This window comes from Ictalurus furcatus, chromosome 15, assembly GCF_023375685.1.
Source record: "Ictalurus furcatus strain D&B chromosome 15, Billie_1.0, whole genome shotgun sequence".
Classification (NCBI taxonomy): domain Eukaryota; kingdom Metazoa; phylum Chordata; class Actinopteri; order Siluriformes; family Ictaluridae; genus Ictalurus; species Ictalurus furcatus.
Genome location: NC_071269.1, coordinates 17,876,209 through 17,892,748, shown reverse-complemented (window position 1 = coordinate 17,892,748; position 16,540 = coordinate 17,876,209). Strand labels below are relative to the sequence as shown.

At 41.3% G+C, this 16,540-nt stretch overlaps 1 protein-coding gene across 1 annotated transcript in view; it reads right to left on the bottom strand.

Annotated features, from left to right (window-relative positions):
• The window catches only part of agrn (agrin), a 271,081-nt gene that overhangs the window by 86,732 nt on the left and 167,809 nt on the right, over positions 1 to 16,540 (bottom strand). The window contains exons 7-8 of the mRNA XM_053643680.1: positions 14,037 to 14,261; positions 12,839 to 13,045 (exon numbers count right to left, since the gene is read on the bottom strand). Of these exons, the coding sequence (XP_053499655.1) occupies positions 12,839 to 13,045; positions 14,037 to 14,261 (432 nt within the window). The remainder of the gene's footprint in view (positions 1 to 12,838; positions 13,046 to 14,036; positions 14,262 to 16,540) is intronic.

Here is a 16,540-nt window from a genome sequence, read left to right as displayed (position 1 = left end):
TGAGGAGGACATGCAAAATACCAGCGATCTGGATATTTTTAAATGATTAATAATAACAATCAAAGCAAAGCAGACGGCAAACTGTGTTCTGTGAAAATATCAAGAGGAGGTACTCATAACTCAGTAACCTCATAAAACATCTTAAAAATTGACTCAGGGATTTGCAGTGAAAACAAATGGAAATGTAGCTAGAGAATGCACTTGGTTTAAAATCAACTAGCTATAAAGGATGTTCCAATTAAAAAAAACGAGTCCAGAAAAGCATGTTGATGAATGCACACGTGCGCTTTCCATGGCCGCTATTTAAGTCAAGGAAACATCCATCCATCCACAGGGTCGCAGGGATCCTGGAGCCTATCCAAGGGGACTCGGGGTACAAGGCAGAGGACACCGTGGAGAGGGTGCCAAACCATTGCAGGGCACACATACACACACTACGGAGAAAACACTATTTGGAAATGTCAATCAGCCTACACTGCATGTTTTTGGACTGGGGGAGGAAAATGGAGTACCCAGAAGAAACCCCCGAAACACAGGAAAAACATGCAAGCTCTGCACACTCAAGGCGGATGCGAGATTCGAACCCCCAATCCCGGAGTTCAATTCACACCAGACGTGTCAAGTTAAGACCTCATTCAATTCCATTTTATTTCATTTTTTCATTGGGGCCTAGCTCTAATACTTGTGTGTCAAAAGAGAAAGCATTGCAAAAAATAAAAATAAAAGACATAAGTTGTTTCTTAATTCTAAGGACACAAAGATCTGGTAAAGACCGTTCTTGCCAGGCTGCCTTGGAAGAACAAACTCGGAAGGACAGGAGGACACAGAACGCATCTTTGCATGAACTGAGATGTGCTCAGATGTTCCTGTTGCGCAATGAACTGTCCCAGTACATTTCTAGTAGTGGGACAGGGCCCTCCTCTCTTCAGATGATTAACCAAAAGTTAATGAAGCATGTTTTAAGGTTGTAAGCTCTCTGTTTGCAACTGCAACCTCACATTAACTAAAAACTAAGCTAACGAGTTTACCATTACCTCAGGATGGAAGCTGGCGTACAGTGCTGTGAAAAAGTATTTGCTCCCATCCTGATTTCTTCTGTTTTTGTGTATGCCCCATACTAAATTGTTTAAGAAATTAAAATACAATCTAAGATTCCAGAAATGATGAGGAAGAAGGTGATTGAAATACATCAGTCTGGGAAGGGTTACAAAGTTATTTCAAAGGCTCTGGGTCTCCAAAGAATCACAGTGAGAGCCATTATCTCCAAATGGAAAAACTCAGAACAGTAGTGTTCCTTCCCAGAAGTGGCCGACCTTCCAAAAAGTCACAAAAGTGCCAAGGACAACATCAAAGGAACTACAGGCCTCTCTTGCATCAGTAAAGGTCACTGTTCATGACTCCACTATCAGAAAGACACTGGGCAAAAATGGCATCCATGGAAGAGTGGTGAGGTGAAAACCACTGCTAACCCAGAAGAACACTGAGGCTCATCTGAATTTGGGCAAAACACACCTTGATGATCCTCAAACCTTTTGGGAGAATGTTCTGGGGACTGATGAGTCGAAAGTGGGACTGTTTGGAAGACAGGGGTTCCATTACATCGGGCGTAAACCAAACACCGAATTCCACAAAAAGAACATCATACCTACAGTCAAGCATGGTGGTGGAGGTGTCATGGTGTGGGGATGCTTTGCTGCTTCAGGGTCTGGGAAGCTTGCAATAATTGAGGGAAACATGAATTCTGCTCTCTACCAAAAAATCCTAAGAATATCTGGTCTTCAGTCCGTAAGTTGAAACTCAAGCACAACTGTATTATGCAGCAAGACAAAGATCCAAAGCGTAGGAGTGAATCCTAGTCCTAGAAGTAAGTGAAAGACTGATCTCCAGTTATCGAAAGCATTCGATTGCAGTTATTGCTGCTAAAAATGGCACAACCCGATTTTAAGTTTAAAGGGGCAATTATTTTTTCACATGGGTGATAGCTGTTGGATAACTTTTTTTGCTTAAAAGACAAAAAAAATAAAATAATTTAAAAAAAACAGTATTGTGTGTTTCCTCAGGTTGCCTTTGTTTTATGTTGTATTTCATTTAAAGATCTAAAACTATTTAGTATGAGATATACACAAAAACAAAAGAAATCAGGATGGGGCAAATACTTCACAGCACTCTATACTATAAATTCTTATCATTGCCAACACTGCAAAAAATGTCATCTTAGCAAGTGCAAATATCGTGAATAAAGTACAATATACCTAGTATTTCTAATTATAAGATTACAATAAACCAAACATAAGATCATTAAACATAATTCTAGACATTATTACTCATTTCAAACTCAGTTTTCTTATTCTACTGGAAGATCTTTTTGCCATTTTTTCTACAAATAGATGCTTAAAACAAGCAAATTAGAATATCTGGCAAAGAACAAGACTACTTCAAGCTTGAAATGATCTTATATTTGATTTGTTGCAATTTTATCACAGGAAATACTAAATAAATGCGACTATATTCAAGATATTTCCACTTGCTAAGATGGGATTTTTTTGATTTTTTTTTTGCAGTGAAAGGAGAAAATATTTGCAGAAACTTTCATTAAAAAAATCAAAATTAATCAAATATGCTTTCTCTTCTCCTACTGCAATGATAAAAAAAAATAGACAAAATCTCTTTTTGAAATATCAATTTCCGAAAAAAGAAAGGTTTTTATTTTAGAAAGTAGCCTGTAGCCTTAACGTCACAGTGTCTCTGCTTCAAAGCAAGCTTTCAGTTCTGATCTACAGACAGTAAAGGTGAGCACATCATCAGTAAACAGTCATGACCTTCTGGAACATTCAAATTTATCCCATGGCACAGCTTCTAAAACACAACTGCAGCTCATGTCTGTTTGTTTTATTTAAAAAAAAAAAAACACACACACACACTCTTTCACTTTCTTCCTTCCTATTTGCTTCCTTAGTTTGCACTCCTGTGAAGGAGAGAAAAACTATCAGGTTTTTTAAGCCGAGTACAGAAAAGAGAAAGTGAGCGGGGCGGAAAAGGAGGAAATAATAAAAAAAACCCCAACTTTTTCTGGAACATAATCTTACACACAGTTGTGATTATGGTGTATAGAAAGTTCCAAAAGTTGAAGCTGACTTTGGTAATTGAGATGGGTTCCATATTCTCTCAGTAAAAAAAAAAAAAGAAAAGAAAGAGACCTTTTCAGAAGCAACAGAAGCCTCTTTGAAACAGCGGGCCGTCGTCTCCGAGGCAGAGCGACTGCTCAAGGACTCCAGCTGTAACAGTTTGACAGCCATATGCTAGTGTGGGACAGCCACTGGGAACACACACACACACACACACACACACACACACACACAGTACAGCCACATCTAAAGTTTTCGGGCTTTACTCACGGGAAAACGGCACACTGCTACAAAATGTGTGCGGGAAAGAGAGGAAAGATTTCAAACAGAGGGAAAAGGAATAGATATAGAGAAACAGGAAGCACTACACTTTTGAGTGCAAACATGAGCGCACAAGTATAGAAGCAACCCCGATAATGAGAAGGTGTGAAAGAGTGGCAGGGACTTCGAGAACCCGGTAATTGCTATGATCAGCCAATGTGGGCCGGGGTATTAGAGAGGAGATGTGGCACAGAAGGCATAAATATAGCTTCTGTCATTCCTGCTTTCCCTTTCTCACACACATACAGTATACACTCGCACACGGATACACAGATCCATACACACCCAACACACAACCTTCATGCTACTGGCATAGCACCGAAGCCTCAAAACATCCTCCACTTTCTCAGTGGAAGTTTAATTAGTCCCAAATATTATTACAAACCCAAAGCCTGAGAACATTAGCAATGCCGGGCATGGTGTTTATAGGAAAATGATCAACGATGAGATGATGTTGTGTTAAGAGGACTGGTACAGTCTTGAAGATTCTCAAAGTTATCCACTTTCTCATTGGAAGTTTAATTATAATCTCAAATGTCACCACAGAACTGAAGCCTAAGAACATTATCAACGCCGGGCATGGTGTTTATAGAACATGATCAACAACGAGCTGGTGTGATATCATTACTACTATGATGCTGTGTTAAAACCAAACGTCCCAAACGTCACCACAGAACCGAAGCCTGAGAAGATTAACAATGCTGGAAGAGGAAAACAATCAGGTGTGATGTCTTTACCACCCCTCAGTTGATTATTTTCCAGTAACAGCTTGTCTTCGAGTGTCATATTCGTCTTATAGCACTTATAGCATTCATACACAAGTCAGTATGCAACCAGTCTTTACACCACTAGGCCTGGAGTAGCATCACAGCCTCCTGACATCATCCGTTTCCTCCGTGCGAGTTTAATTAGTCCCAGCTTTCACCAGGGAACCAAAGCCTGAGAAGATTAGCAATGCTGGCAGAGGTAAATAATCAGGTGACATGTCATTACCGACCTTAAGTTGATTATTATCTATTTTCAAAGTGTCATATGTGTCTCATACTACAGTCTTTGTATTTTCAGCTATTTATACACAAACCCATATACACTCCTGGGCATAAACAATGAGATTTCCAATACTAAGTTACTGTATGTATTTGTTTGATTCTTGCTCATTTGCTGACCAATGATTTGTTGTTAAGACCATTAAAAACCTTAATATTTTGCCATTTTGGGCTTGGCCCATTTTTTATGCCTAGCAGTGTACACCCAACCCAGTTACACCACAATGAAGACCTGGCATAGCATCAGCCTCCCGACGTCATCCGTTTCCTCCATGCGAGTTTAATTAGTCCCAGCTTTCACCACAGAGCCAAAGCCTGAGAAGATTAGCAATGCTGACAGCTCCTATGGCTGCTCCTCATCACCAGCACTCTCAAGCTCACAGCCCTGCGAATTGTCAAACCCCATCCCGGCTTCTCGAAGGACTCGAGCTCTCTCCACCGGGCTATTAAGGTTTTTAGTACTGACGTGCGCTAAAGTAGGGGGTCTGTAAGCCTCCTGTCACCGAGTGCCATTCACATCATCATGCATGAGTGCGTTTTAGGCGTGTTCTCATGCATGAAAAGGCATCTCTTGAGCCATTGCTTCACATTAAAGTCACTGAATATTCGCTAGGATATGACACCGGAGAGGGTCGAGTCTTCACAGGATAGCACAGACTCTGGCGTATCTCACGTCTATATTTTCCTCTTTTTCCATTCTTTTCTCTGTCCTGCTCAGAGGAAGACAATCATTAGTGTGTCGGCACGTCGAGAAGCGAGAGAGGGAAATATTAGTACGGCGCAGACAGAATTCACCCCAGAGGCGCTGTTTGCTTTTTGACGGAGCACTTATCACCAAGTAATGCCTGCAAGGGCATACAAACTATTTCTATCCACGCATCATGAATTTAAAACAAGGAACTCATTTAGGCTCCTGCTTCTAACACAGGCGAGGCATCTGAGGTGAAACCCTCAGGAAGCAGACCGAGGTGGCTGACGAGTGATCGAGAGAGCGATCACAAAGTAAAGAGGGTTGGGAGGAGGAGGAGGTATGGTGACAAGTCGTGATGGACATACATTAGGAGCTAAGCACGGAAAGAGGACGGGCTCCAGCTGACAAGCTTCAGCAGGACTGACGTTAAGTAGTGGAGGAGAAAGGAAAAAGGGGGAGAGGAAGGAGTAGAAAAGGGTTGGGATTAGAAAACTGTGCACTCTACAAAACATATTATAGCACGGTGCAGTTGGAGTCTCAAATCGGGGAGGTGTCTACTCTGACAGTCGTTCCGTCTGCTTTATAGGTTTATGTTAATACGCGTGTTCGAATACATTATCGTTTCTATAGTAACAATGCACACAGTTACTTGTAAGGCTCTCGCTCCACATAAACAGATTAAATGGGCATGTAATGGTCGATATGATACAGGTTGTTTGTGAGGAGACCTTTGTCTCCATTGTCAGTGCTTTGTAGTAGTCAGACGTAAAGCTTTTTAATTACGTTTTTTTCTATGTTCTTCAATAAGGAGGTTTTGAGATGTCTTGGTAATAAACTGTATTATTAAGAAAAGAGAAGAGAGAGAACTAAAAAGCAAGGCTGGTGAGTAAACGATCATTTACAAGAGTTAATGTAAGTGACAACGGGGACGAAGAAGTAACTTTGAAGTGCCTCATAAAATCAAAATGGATGTTTTGTGGCTTTTAGTATGAATATGTTAGCCTTAAGGTCATCTATAAGCTAGTGCGCTCCAAAACAATAGCAAAATTCATATTTAGCATGCGTTCAAAATGTACAGTCTCTACATATCTCTTCGTATCTACCACCGATACGGATCAACATTTGTGATGACATCATTCTGCACTTCAGCTTCTCATCAATCAAACGCTCTCTAGGATCTGAAGTGTCCCGCCCCCAATGTTATACAAATCAACTTGCTGAAGTTGCCGATGTTATTATTAGCGATTTGTTATTTAAAAAGGGGGCGGAGCCACCAGATACCCTATGTCCCACCCTGACTTGCTGTTTCAGTGGAAATTACATCAACGCATTTCAAAGCACTTCACGGGGACTTTAGACAACACTTCACGTAGCTATAAATTCATAAGATCGTTATGTAATAAACAAAAAAAAATTGTTTGCATTGGCTTAAGGTGAATAAAACACTTAGTGACAGGCTGCGAGTGGAAAATAATCAGGGTGGGGGTGGTGTGGGTAACAGAACAGCGCTTCACGTTGGCCCACATCACACCACCCTGTCGTTGATGAGTTTCCTATAGTCATGTCTCATTACTTGCTTGCTTATGTAACACGGACAGTTATGAAGACTTCCACAGTTACCACGGTGACCCAGATTCTCTGTCTCTCTCTCTCTCACACACACACACTGAAGGTTGAGCTATATATATAATCAGACTACCCCTAGCTCCGATCTGCACCTCTAATTGGATTCATCACCCACAGCTGCCCAAATTCTCCACCGCTCTATGACCACTTAACTTATTAACGCCTTGATTATCGATTCATCCCCTTTATATATATATATATATATATATATATATATATATATATATATATATATATATATGCAGTGTTATTTTTAGTTGGTAGACATTGTGTAATAAACATTCAAGTACTCAACATTAATCAGAGTGTCTTGTCCCCTATGGCTGTCTAGTCATCGAGCTCGATGTCTCGTGATGGAGCACACTGTTAGTCTTTATAAGCCACTGCTTAGAGAGAGAGGGAGAGAGAGGGAGAGAGAAAGAGAGAGAGAGAGAGAGAGAGAGAGAGAGATAGTAGCAGGTATACAGGGTCGTTACTGTCACTAGGCCCGAGACATGCATCCTGCTATCGGGTAGTGTGTGTATATGGGTCAGCAGCATGCACACTATCAGTGTCACACTCCCAATGTCATATCTAAACACAGAGATAGCGAGTGCCTGGACTTCATACTGTATAATTAGCTTCACATTACCAGCTGCACTCTCTCAGAGCTCCGGTGCACTAAAGTGCCAGCGTGTGGGACCAGCGCTGACACACTCTCACACTCTGATGAGCTCATCTTGTAGGCAATGTGTTGCACAAGCATTTGTGTTAACCGTGCCCAGGCCCAGTGTGTGTCAGAAAAAAGCTACACTGTCATGATATAATGCAATAAAGAGATTCGGGGTACGTGAGAGAAGACTCTCTTAGAGGCCTGAATACTCGAGATCAGACACAAAATCGATTCGGACTTCGTTCGAGGGTGATGTGTTTGTTGTATATTTAAACCACAGGGCTGTTCAATTTGCAAAGCTGATTGGTCAGAAGGTATTGATTGATTTTCCATAACAGCAGTTCTGACCCTAGATACGGCCGTAATTCAAATTACAGCTTTATGTTTATGAGCTTGTTCTAATACCGTGTCGTTTCTATAGTAACAGCTCATTCACAGGGAATACGGCAGATGCTCCACATAATCTAAGGCTAATAATAAACTGATTAAAAGAAAAAAAAGGAAGAAAAAAGTGTGGTCATTGTTGTGGTGTTTTCTGTGAGGAGACGTTGATTTAACATTTTTAGAAGGCGTCTTCTGTGTCGAAAGTAAAGCTGTAACTTTAAATGTCTGGAACGGGACCGTCATCAGGGAGGAGGACGTTTTGGTTTTGTGGTAACAAGTAGAGGTGGAACGATAGTGGATTTTACTGATAACGAATTTGGGCAGTACCTGCTGATAACCGATTAATCAACCGATACAATTGATACTGAATGAGAACATAATGATAATGAGTGTTTATTGGTCACCTATACATTACAGCAAAAATCTTTTCTTTGCATACCCCAGCATGTCAGGAAGTTGGGGTCAGAGCACGGCAGTGCCAGGGCTTGAACCCCTGACTTTGAGATCAGTAACCAAGAGCCTTAACCTTTCAACCACCACTGCCCCCTAAGTATCCATCCATCCATCTTCTACCGCTTACTCCTTTTTAGGGTCACGGGGAACCTGGAGCCTATCCCAGGGAACATCGGGCACAAGGCGGGGTACCCCCTGTACAGGGTGCCAGTCTATCGCAGCTGCCCCCTAACATTCAAAGTAAAATATTGCTGAACCTTATTACAAAAGTAAACAGTTCCGACTGTACCACGAAAATGTACTGTACTTTTTTAAATTAAAGAAATATAAATCTGAAAAGATAAATATACATAAAAATATAATAAATAAAAATATAAAATATAATAAAAATATAAATATAAATATTTTTCGGCAAAATCGACCTCTAGTAACAAGCTGCATTTAAAAAAATAGAGACTCATGAGGGACAAACTTATTCATAACTGATATGAAATAAATGATAACAGGAACTTATTTTCGTGGATGTTCTACAACACCAACAGTAAACAGGCAAATTTCTGTGGTATACGAGGAATAAAACACGATGTTATAGGAAAATAATTTAACGACTGGGTGGTGTCAATTAAAAATCGATTTAATTTGTGTATTTAATTGAAACGAATTCCGCACACCACTTCTGCTGTGTAACATTTTTAACGCGATAGCAAACAGATATTTACATCACTGAAATTATTATTAATGTTTATTTAATAAATATATAATTTATTTTTTGAACCAAAAAAAAAATTATTATTATTAACGATATTATCATTTCTGCTGTACAATTACTATTGCATAAAATCCCAGAGAGATATGTAATATGTACATTACATTATTGCTCATATTAATATCTGATTAAAATTAAAGAAACGTGCTGTTTCTTTCATTTGTGACGCACTTTTTGACACGTGGTTCACCATTTTCGCCAGAGGTCAGTTCCCTGGACATCACCTATGTTTGAAAACAAGCTTTCAAGCTTGATCAAACGTACTGAACTTTCAGTCCAAATGGCCTCATGTGTGCAAAGAAAAAACTAAAGTATGAAAACACCCTAAATGTATATGTGTGGACAAAAAGAGTGCTAGGTATGTATCATGGTGAGAATATTGTCAGAGTTTAAAAGCATTGGTAGCACAAAAGGCCCAGCATGTTTTTTCTCCATCTCTCTCTCTCTCTCTCTGATGGACACAGAGGCCTGACCTGCCCACGTATTACAATGCCCTTGTATTATGTATTACAGAACGAGACCCTGTTCTGGTCCACTGACAGTTCTGACACCACATCATCTTGCATTCTTGTCTCTCTTTCGCTCTTTTATGCCTAGGTCTCTTTGCGAACGCTCTTGACGTGACACGTTTCGAAGTTCATCTAGAGATAACTTTTAGGTGTCCTGAGCACAGCCGCTGAAGTGTAAAAAGCTTTCTAATATTACCTTTCTGCCAAGCCATGCATCAGTTAGCTAGTGTAGGATATAACACACTCTCGTGTGGTACATCCAGGGTCTCGCCTCTCTTCCCTGACCTTGTGTGCTTTTATGGATCACCACCCTTGAAATCCCGCAAGCCCCCTTTCTCTTTCACAGGTCACGTTGATTTTGTTCTAAATCAGAGCCGTGTTCACTCGGATACAGTGTCCACACCAGCTCTCTCAAGACTACGGCAAGCGGCGAGACAATGCCAGGAACTTAGATCAACACTGACATGCTTTTAAACTGAGTGGAGGTTCTGTGGCTACCACTACACACACACACACACATATAGAGAGACAAACACTATCTAACTGTGTCTGTGTTATTGTTCAGAGTGTGACGAGGGGTCCATTGGGATGCTCCCCAATGCCCGAGAAGAAGTTTTGTCATTCCTGTGAAACTGAGAGGCGGTTAAAGGAACTCTTAGATGTACACACACACACACACACACACACACACGCACACACACACATGCACGCTTATCCATTGACTGGACTCTGGCTTGGAATTATGCGCTCCTATATGCCAAAACGAATCCGTGTTGCAAAATACATAGTTGCAAAATACATAGTTACAGCATTAAATCGCTCTTACAGTTACTTTTATAGTTACAACATTAAGAAAATATCACAGAAAGTGCATCAGGTAACAATAACATGTTTATTAATAGTGGTAATGTGGTGTTGTTTGAAAATCTAAGCAACAACTCCAACTCTGTGGTAGCTACATTAAGCTGTATTGTATATCTTTCATTTCTTTTCAGATTAATCTTGCATTATTAAGATATTAATGATAGTCAATGATACAAATTATTACACAGGAATATTACGAGATAACTACTTAACCACTTTTTACTGCTGAAGACGCCATTTTGAGTGTTTCCGCATGGCGTTGGCACAGTACAGTAAGTTGGAGCTCTCCGAAAATTCCTAGTTTACAAGTTGGAATTACAAGTTCTAGGAAGGACATGAATGCTTTTTACAAGACAGAATCTCGTACTTACGCTAGTTAATTATTGAACGGTTATTTTCATGAAAGACGTTAATATAAGATAGGAAGAATTCAGGGTAGAACAGTAGCATGCTGTCTATGACAATATACACTGAGTAGCAAATTAAGGTATACGTTCAGTAGGGAATTAATCAGATAAGAACTATAGTGTACCTACAATCAATGGTCATTTTATCAGATAAACCTATAATAATGTGCAGTGTTGGTTGGGGGAGGCGATGAGAGAACCTGGGGCAAACCCATGGACCCACAGACAGTAACCTGAGATTAGGATCAATCCAGCTGCAATCCAGAAATACAGCTGCTATGTTGCTTTATGCAGTCAAAACAAATCAAGTTGCTTTCTGTAAAGCTGCTTTGAGACAATGTCCACTGTTAAAAGCGCTATGCAAAGACAATTGAATTGAATTGAAATCAAATCTAGAGTTTTTGCAAGAATAGTAAAAATCCCAGTGTTCATCGTGTATTGTTTTAATGCCGTGATCAACTTGTTGTCATGGCAACAAAATAAGACAGACTCCATTCCAGTAACATCACTGGTCCTAAGATCTAGATCAGCAGCGTTTTAGCGGTTCAACTGAACCAGTCTTGATGGCTGAGACTGTTTAAGTGGGTTGAATACAGCGAAAACATCACTGGCACCTTGTCGGTGGAACACAACTACCGTTCTCACATGCTCTGGCTCGGAAACAGACCTAACAAGACAGGGAGGAAAAGGCCGGGTGGGGAAAAGCCACAAAACGAGGTGTTCTCTAATTAAACATCAAACTGTCTGGAGGTGTCCAGAGCACAATCCGTCCCTCCTCCGAGTGTCTGCCATCTTCCCCTGCACTAGCACTGAACAGCCTGCCTCAGCTGCACAACTCCGCTTTTGATGTTTAATTAAATCCAAGAGGTGTTTGTCGAGCCGTATGCAAAGTACGAACATTTAAATGAATATATATTTTTTTGTTAGGAAGACAGGAAAAAAAAAAGACATACTGTAACTGGCTGCTGGCAAAACCATCAGAAGACTGAAGCACTTACTTCATCAGAATGAATAAACTAAAGAAAAATGCATAAGTGCTCTAACAGCTTACGCAATAATTTATGCAGCTTTATTTATGCAGAGAAGACAAGAAAACAATGCTAATGAGTCATACTGGGTTATATCAGGGAGAGAGGGGGGGAAAGAAAGACAAAAAGGAATGGAGGTTTTCTTAAAGTAACTGTCATCACAGCTCATAGAGCTCAGGGTGTGTTTGTGTGTTAGGAGAAGATAAAGCAGTATGCGTAGTTAGCGTATGCACAGTAGGAATAGCATATGCCAAGCTTGGGAGGATAAAAGAAGGGCCATGATGACACAATGTAAGGCCTGCATGCTTTTTTTTATTTGCCATGCAGGATTCAAGACAGGGGTCACGGGATCGAGAGAAAAAAGCTGCCCAAGTTCAGAGGAAGGGATAAAGGGATTGAGAGAATGAGGGATGGCTAGCATTGAGTTACATCACCCAACCAGCCCTTTCTAGGCCACGGGACGGAGACCTACAGGTCACATAAGAGAGGTCAAAAGTTGAGCTTGCAATGAGCGGCGAGTCCTGCGGCAGCCTTGATATCACGCGCACAAAGACAGACAGACAGACAGACAGACAGAGAAAGAGACAGAGACAGAGAGAGAGACACTGGAACAGAAAGAAGACACTTTAAAGACAGCCAACAAGGACATCTGAAGCAAACAGACAGAGAGGAATGAAAAGGTGGAGTGGGGTGATCGACTGGCACTGGCGGCATGACGTGGCGGCCATGATGTACACATGAAGTCTGGGTTTCATGTCTCAGATGAGAACAGTGATGTAAAATGAGTACCTTTATGACTGCACAGTGATATTTAATACAAAATCAGACGGACAGACATAACAAGAAAATATATACACTCACCGATCAGACAAAACACGCACACACACACACACACACTTGTATACAACAGTTTTCATAAAACAAACAAACTTCATTTGAAATAGGAGGCTGTATTTTTCCACTTACCACAGGGCCCTTGCTGTTTGATGTGGATGGTGGTTTGGGTGAGGCACTCGGCACGCCTCCTCTCACAATCGTTAGGGTACGTGTGGCCGTCGTTACCACACACAGGAGTGTAAGTGCCGTCACAGCGGATTGGCTCGCAGGAGCAGCGCGCCCTTCCGTGCTCCAACAAGCACACGGCGCTGAATTTACAATCTTCCTGGCACTCCTCTGGATTACACCGGCGCACACACACACACACACACACACACACACAAAACCATTACCAAATGTCCAAGTAAGGCTAACACGCTTCATTCTAATCAACACTCACTGATAGTCCCTCTGCTTCTAACTCTCTCACAATCAGACAGCTGATATTGACTCACTCGGGGGTTTGGAATTAATTACCACGCCTGATTATTTTAATCAATTATCTAATTTCATTCAGATTGATTTGAATCTTTCTATTTTCTATGCAGAGTTGCAGTAAGCAGTCACAGTCATGCTGTACGGCGTGATAATTACAGCAGCCTTTTGATCGGCTGGGGGGAAAAAAAGGAAGAAAAAAATACAAGGGACTTATTATGTTATTGTACAAGCCAGTGCTTGATTTACGTTTGATTGCATTAGCCAACCTGATTTTAAGGATGTGATGCTATGTGCATACTAATGAGATCTCTTCAGTGAGTTCTTCTAAACTTGCCTGGATGAGCTTTCTGCCGAGTTAATGGGATCGAAAGATTTTAGTACATGGATGCACAAATACTCACGCGAATAAATATTCATATAAACCCACGCACGCACGTACTCCTTTACACTTGCCAGTTGGACATCAGAAGCTCAGACACAAACGCCTCCATCGCACAAGCCTGGGACTAAGTTTTGCACACAAATAATAATCTACTGTACACAGAATCCGGCACGCTCGTTTGGTGTGCACGGCTGCGGGGTGTCGCAACGAGGCTCCCAGGATCTTTTCATCACAGCCGAAGATCCAGCGCTGCCACAATACGCCTGCCAGCGCCCGACAGGCAAATTGGATTTGTGGAGATTGGTATCGTGCAGGCATGACAGTGCTGCTAACCCAACTTAATTTGTCCAAAGCCTGCCCCTCGCCGCAGCGGTGAGAAAATAAATGCGATGCTGCCGCGGGCCGTGTTCTCAAAACAAAACAAAAAACAAAACGGCATGCAAGAGTAGCCAGTGCTTTGCGACTCACCTTGCTTCTTGCAGGGCCCTGAGTGAACCTTCGTCAGCTGGCGCTCCTTCTGCAGGGCCGTGCGCTTCATCTGGCACTCGCTGTTGTAGTTGCTTCCGTCGCTGGCACACAGTGGCTCGGGGCCCGATGGACATGCCGATGGCGGGGCCAGGGTCTGAGTCTTTTGGGTCTGTGCGTCATACACGCATATTATGTTGAGGCTGTTCTGGTGCATACGGCATGGATCTGAGTGAGACACAGAGAGATTTTTTTAAACAACTTGGCAAATTGAAAGCTTCCTCCTAAACCAGATTAAACCGAACTGCTGTTCGTGAACATCACAGGACAGCCGAACGTGCTTGGATACCATCACTATGATCGACAGCGGGAGGAAGACCGCTGGGCGTATAATAGTCTATTGGACATTTGAACGTGAACTTGAACATGCATAGTCATTTCTAAGATATGTACCCTTGCGAACAACCATGCACATGCTGTGAATGAATGATGGAAAGTGCTGCCGCTGTGTTTTTCCCCCCTCTTTTTTAGAACACAGAGTACTGAGTAACCATAATTACCTAAAGGTTACTGTGCATTATACTGCAGAGAACTGAATGCTGTGTTCACATGTTCTGATCATAGAAAAACAAAGGAAACACTGACCATAAGCTGGTGACATGGACATCTTTTAAATTACCATATCTCATACAGGGTGTCCCAGACGTCTCCATACTGTACATAGGGGAAATGAACACTGTCTTCCAAACTATTTCATACTTAGTTTATATTATATAGATTTTTATCAGATAGCCTGTAAGAACACCTTTGACAAAAGAGGAACATATTGAAATGGTTCTCATGGCAGGGTTGGGAAGCTGTCGTAAGCTTGCGATGGACTTTAACAGGAAACATGGCAAGCACATCAACCACACATGACACTGTTTCCAAGCATATTAACAAATTCAAAATGAATGGAAGATTTACGGACCGACCGAGAAGTGAACGTCCACGAACATCCACTGACAACCGACCAAACATAGTCCCCTATGTACTGTATGGAGACTTTTGGGACACCTTGTAGTATGCATTAGTATATTGGGAGGCTGTGGCTCAGGTGGTAGAGCGGGTTGTCCACTAATTGTAAGGATGGCGGTTCGATTCCCAGCCCACATGACTCCACATGTCAAAGTGTCCTTTGGCAAGACACTGAACCTAGTGATAAGACACTAGCACCTTGCATGGTGTGTGTGTGAATGGGTAAATGAGAACCAGTGTAAAGCACTTTGGAACTGTTAAGGTTTAAAAAAAAAAGAAAAAAAAAAAGGATTATATAAGTGTAGACTATTTACCATTAGAGTTCAGAAAAATGTTGACTCTTCAGTGCGTCTTGACTGAAAATATTCTACCCTCATACTGCACACTGCTCTCCATAATATCTAATTTTAAACGCCACAAAACAGTTCAAACACAACGTAAAGCACCATCATCGACCCCCCCCCCCAACCCCCACATCATATTTTTTGCCAATTAGTTTGGGTCATATGTGTACCTTAAAAACGGGAACAGGAAGTGGTATCTCAGTGGTTAGGACATTGAACTTCTGATCGGAAGGTCATGAGTTCAAATCCTAGCACCGCCAAACTGCAACTGCTGGGTTGTTGAGCAAGGCCCTTAACCCTCGACTGCTCAGTTGTATAAAAAAATTTGATAATTGTAAGTCGCTCTGGATAAGAGCGTCTTCCAAATGCCATAAATGTAAAGATGTTTTGGATTTTGTGAATTAAAAGGGGATAAAAAAACCTGAGAAGACGCATGAGTGTGAAAGATCTGTCATAGCAACATCAAGTATTTTAGGAATACAATGAAGTGAAATCATATAACACATTTCCATCCACAGTTGGACGAAAAATTGTGTTTTGCTGTTCCTGTTCAAATCTTCCACATACTTCAGCACGGGCAAAGCAGTTTAACCAGGTCAATTACAAGGTTCATTGCTAAAGATTTGAGCCTCTATGCTGCTGTCAAATACCTGAGCTTTTGCTCAATGTTGCACACATTGAAGTACAGCATTTTACTTCAAGTAAAACAAAGAGGAAAAAAATCCATCATCAAGATCATGTCATAATATCATCTCTGAATCAAAATCTCACTCAATCATCGGAGACCAAACGTTTCCCACCGCTGTCTGGAATGGAATAAAAGTGAAAATATTTTAGGTTTTATTTTTGTGATTTGATTTTTTATCCCGTTTTGAATTCCATACTAGTGTTAGACATCTTAATTCACCAAGCACATAACCAACTGCAGCCTGGCAGCCATGTACTGTACATGCTACATGTACAGAAACCACTCCCACCAATAAGGACACCAATATTGCTATTCATAAAAGGCTTAGGTTATAGGAGAGAATGAGGGCAGAAAACACATGACCCTAACCCTAACCCATATGATTTGCTGATTAAATAGGCACAAATCTGCCATCCACATGTGGGTGTAAAAACACTGCGATTAAATCCTTATCTGAA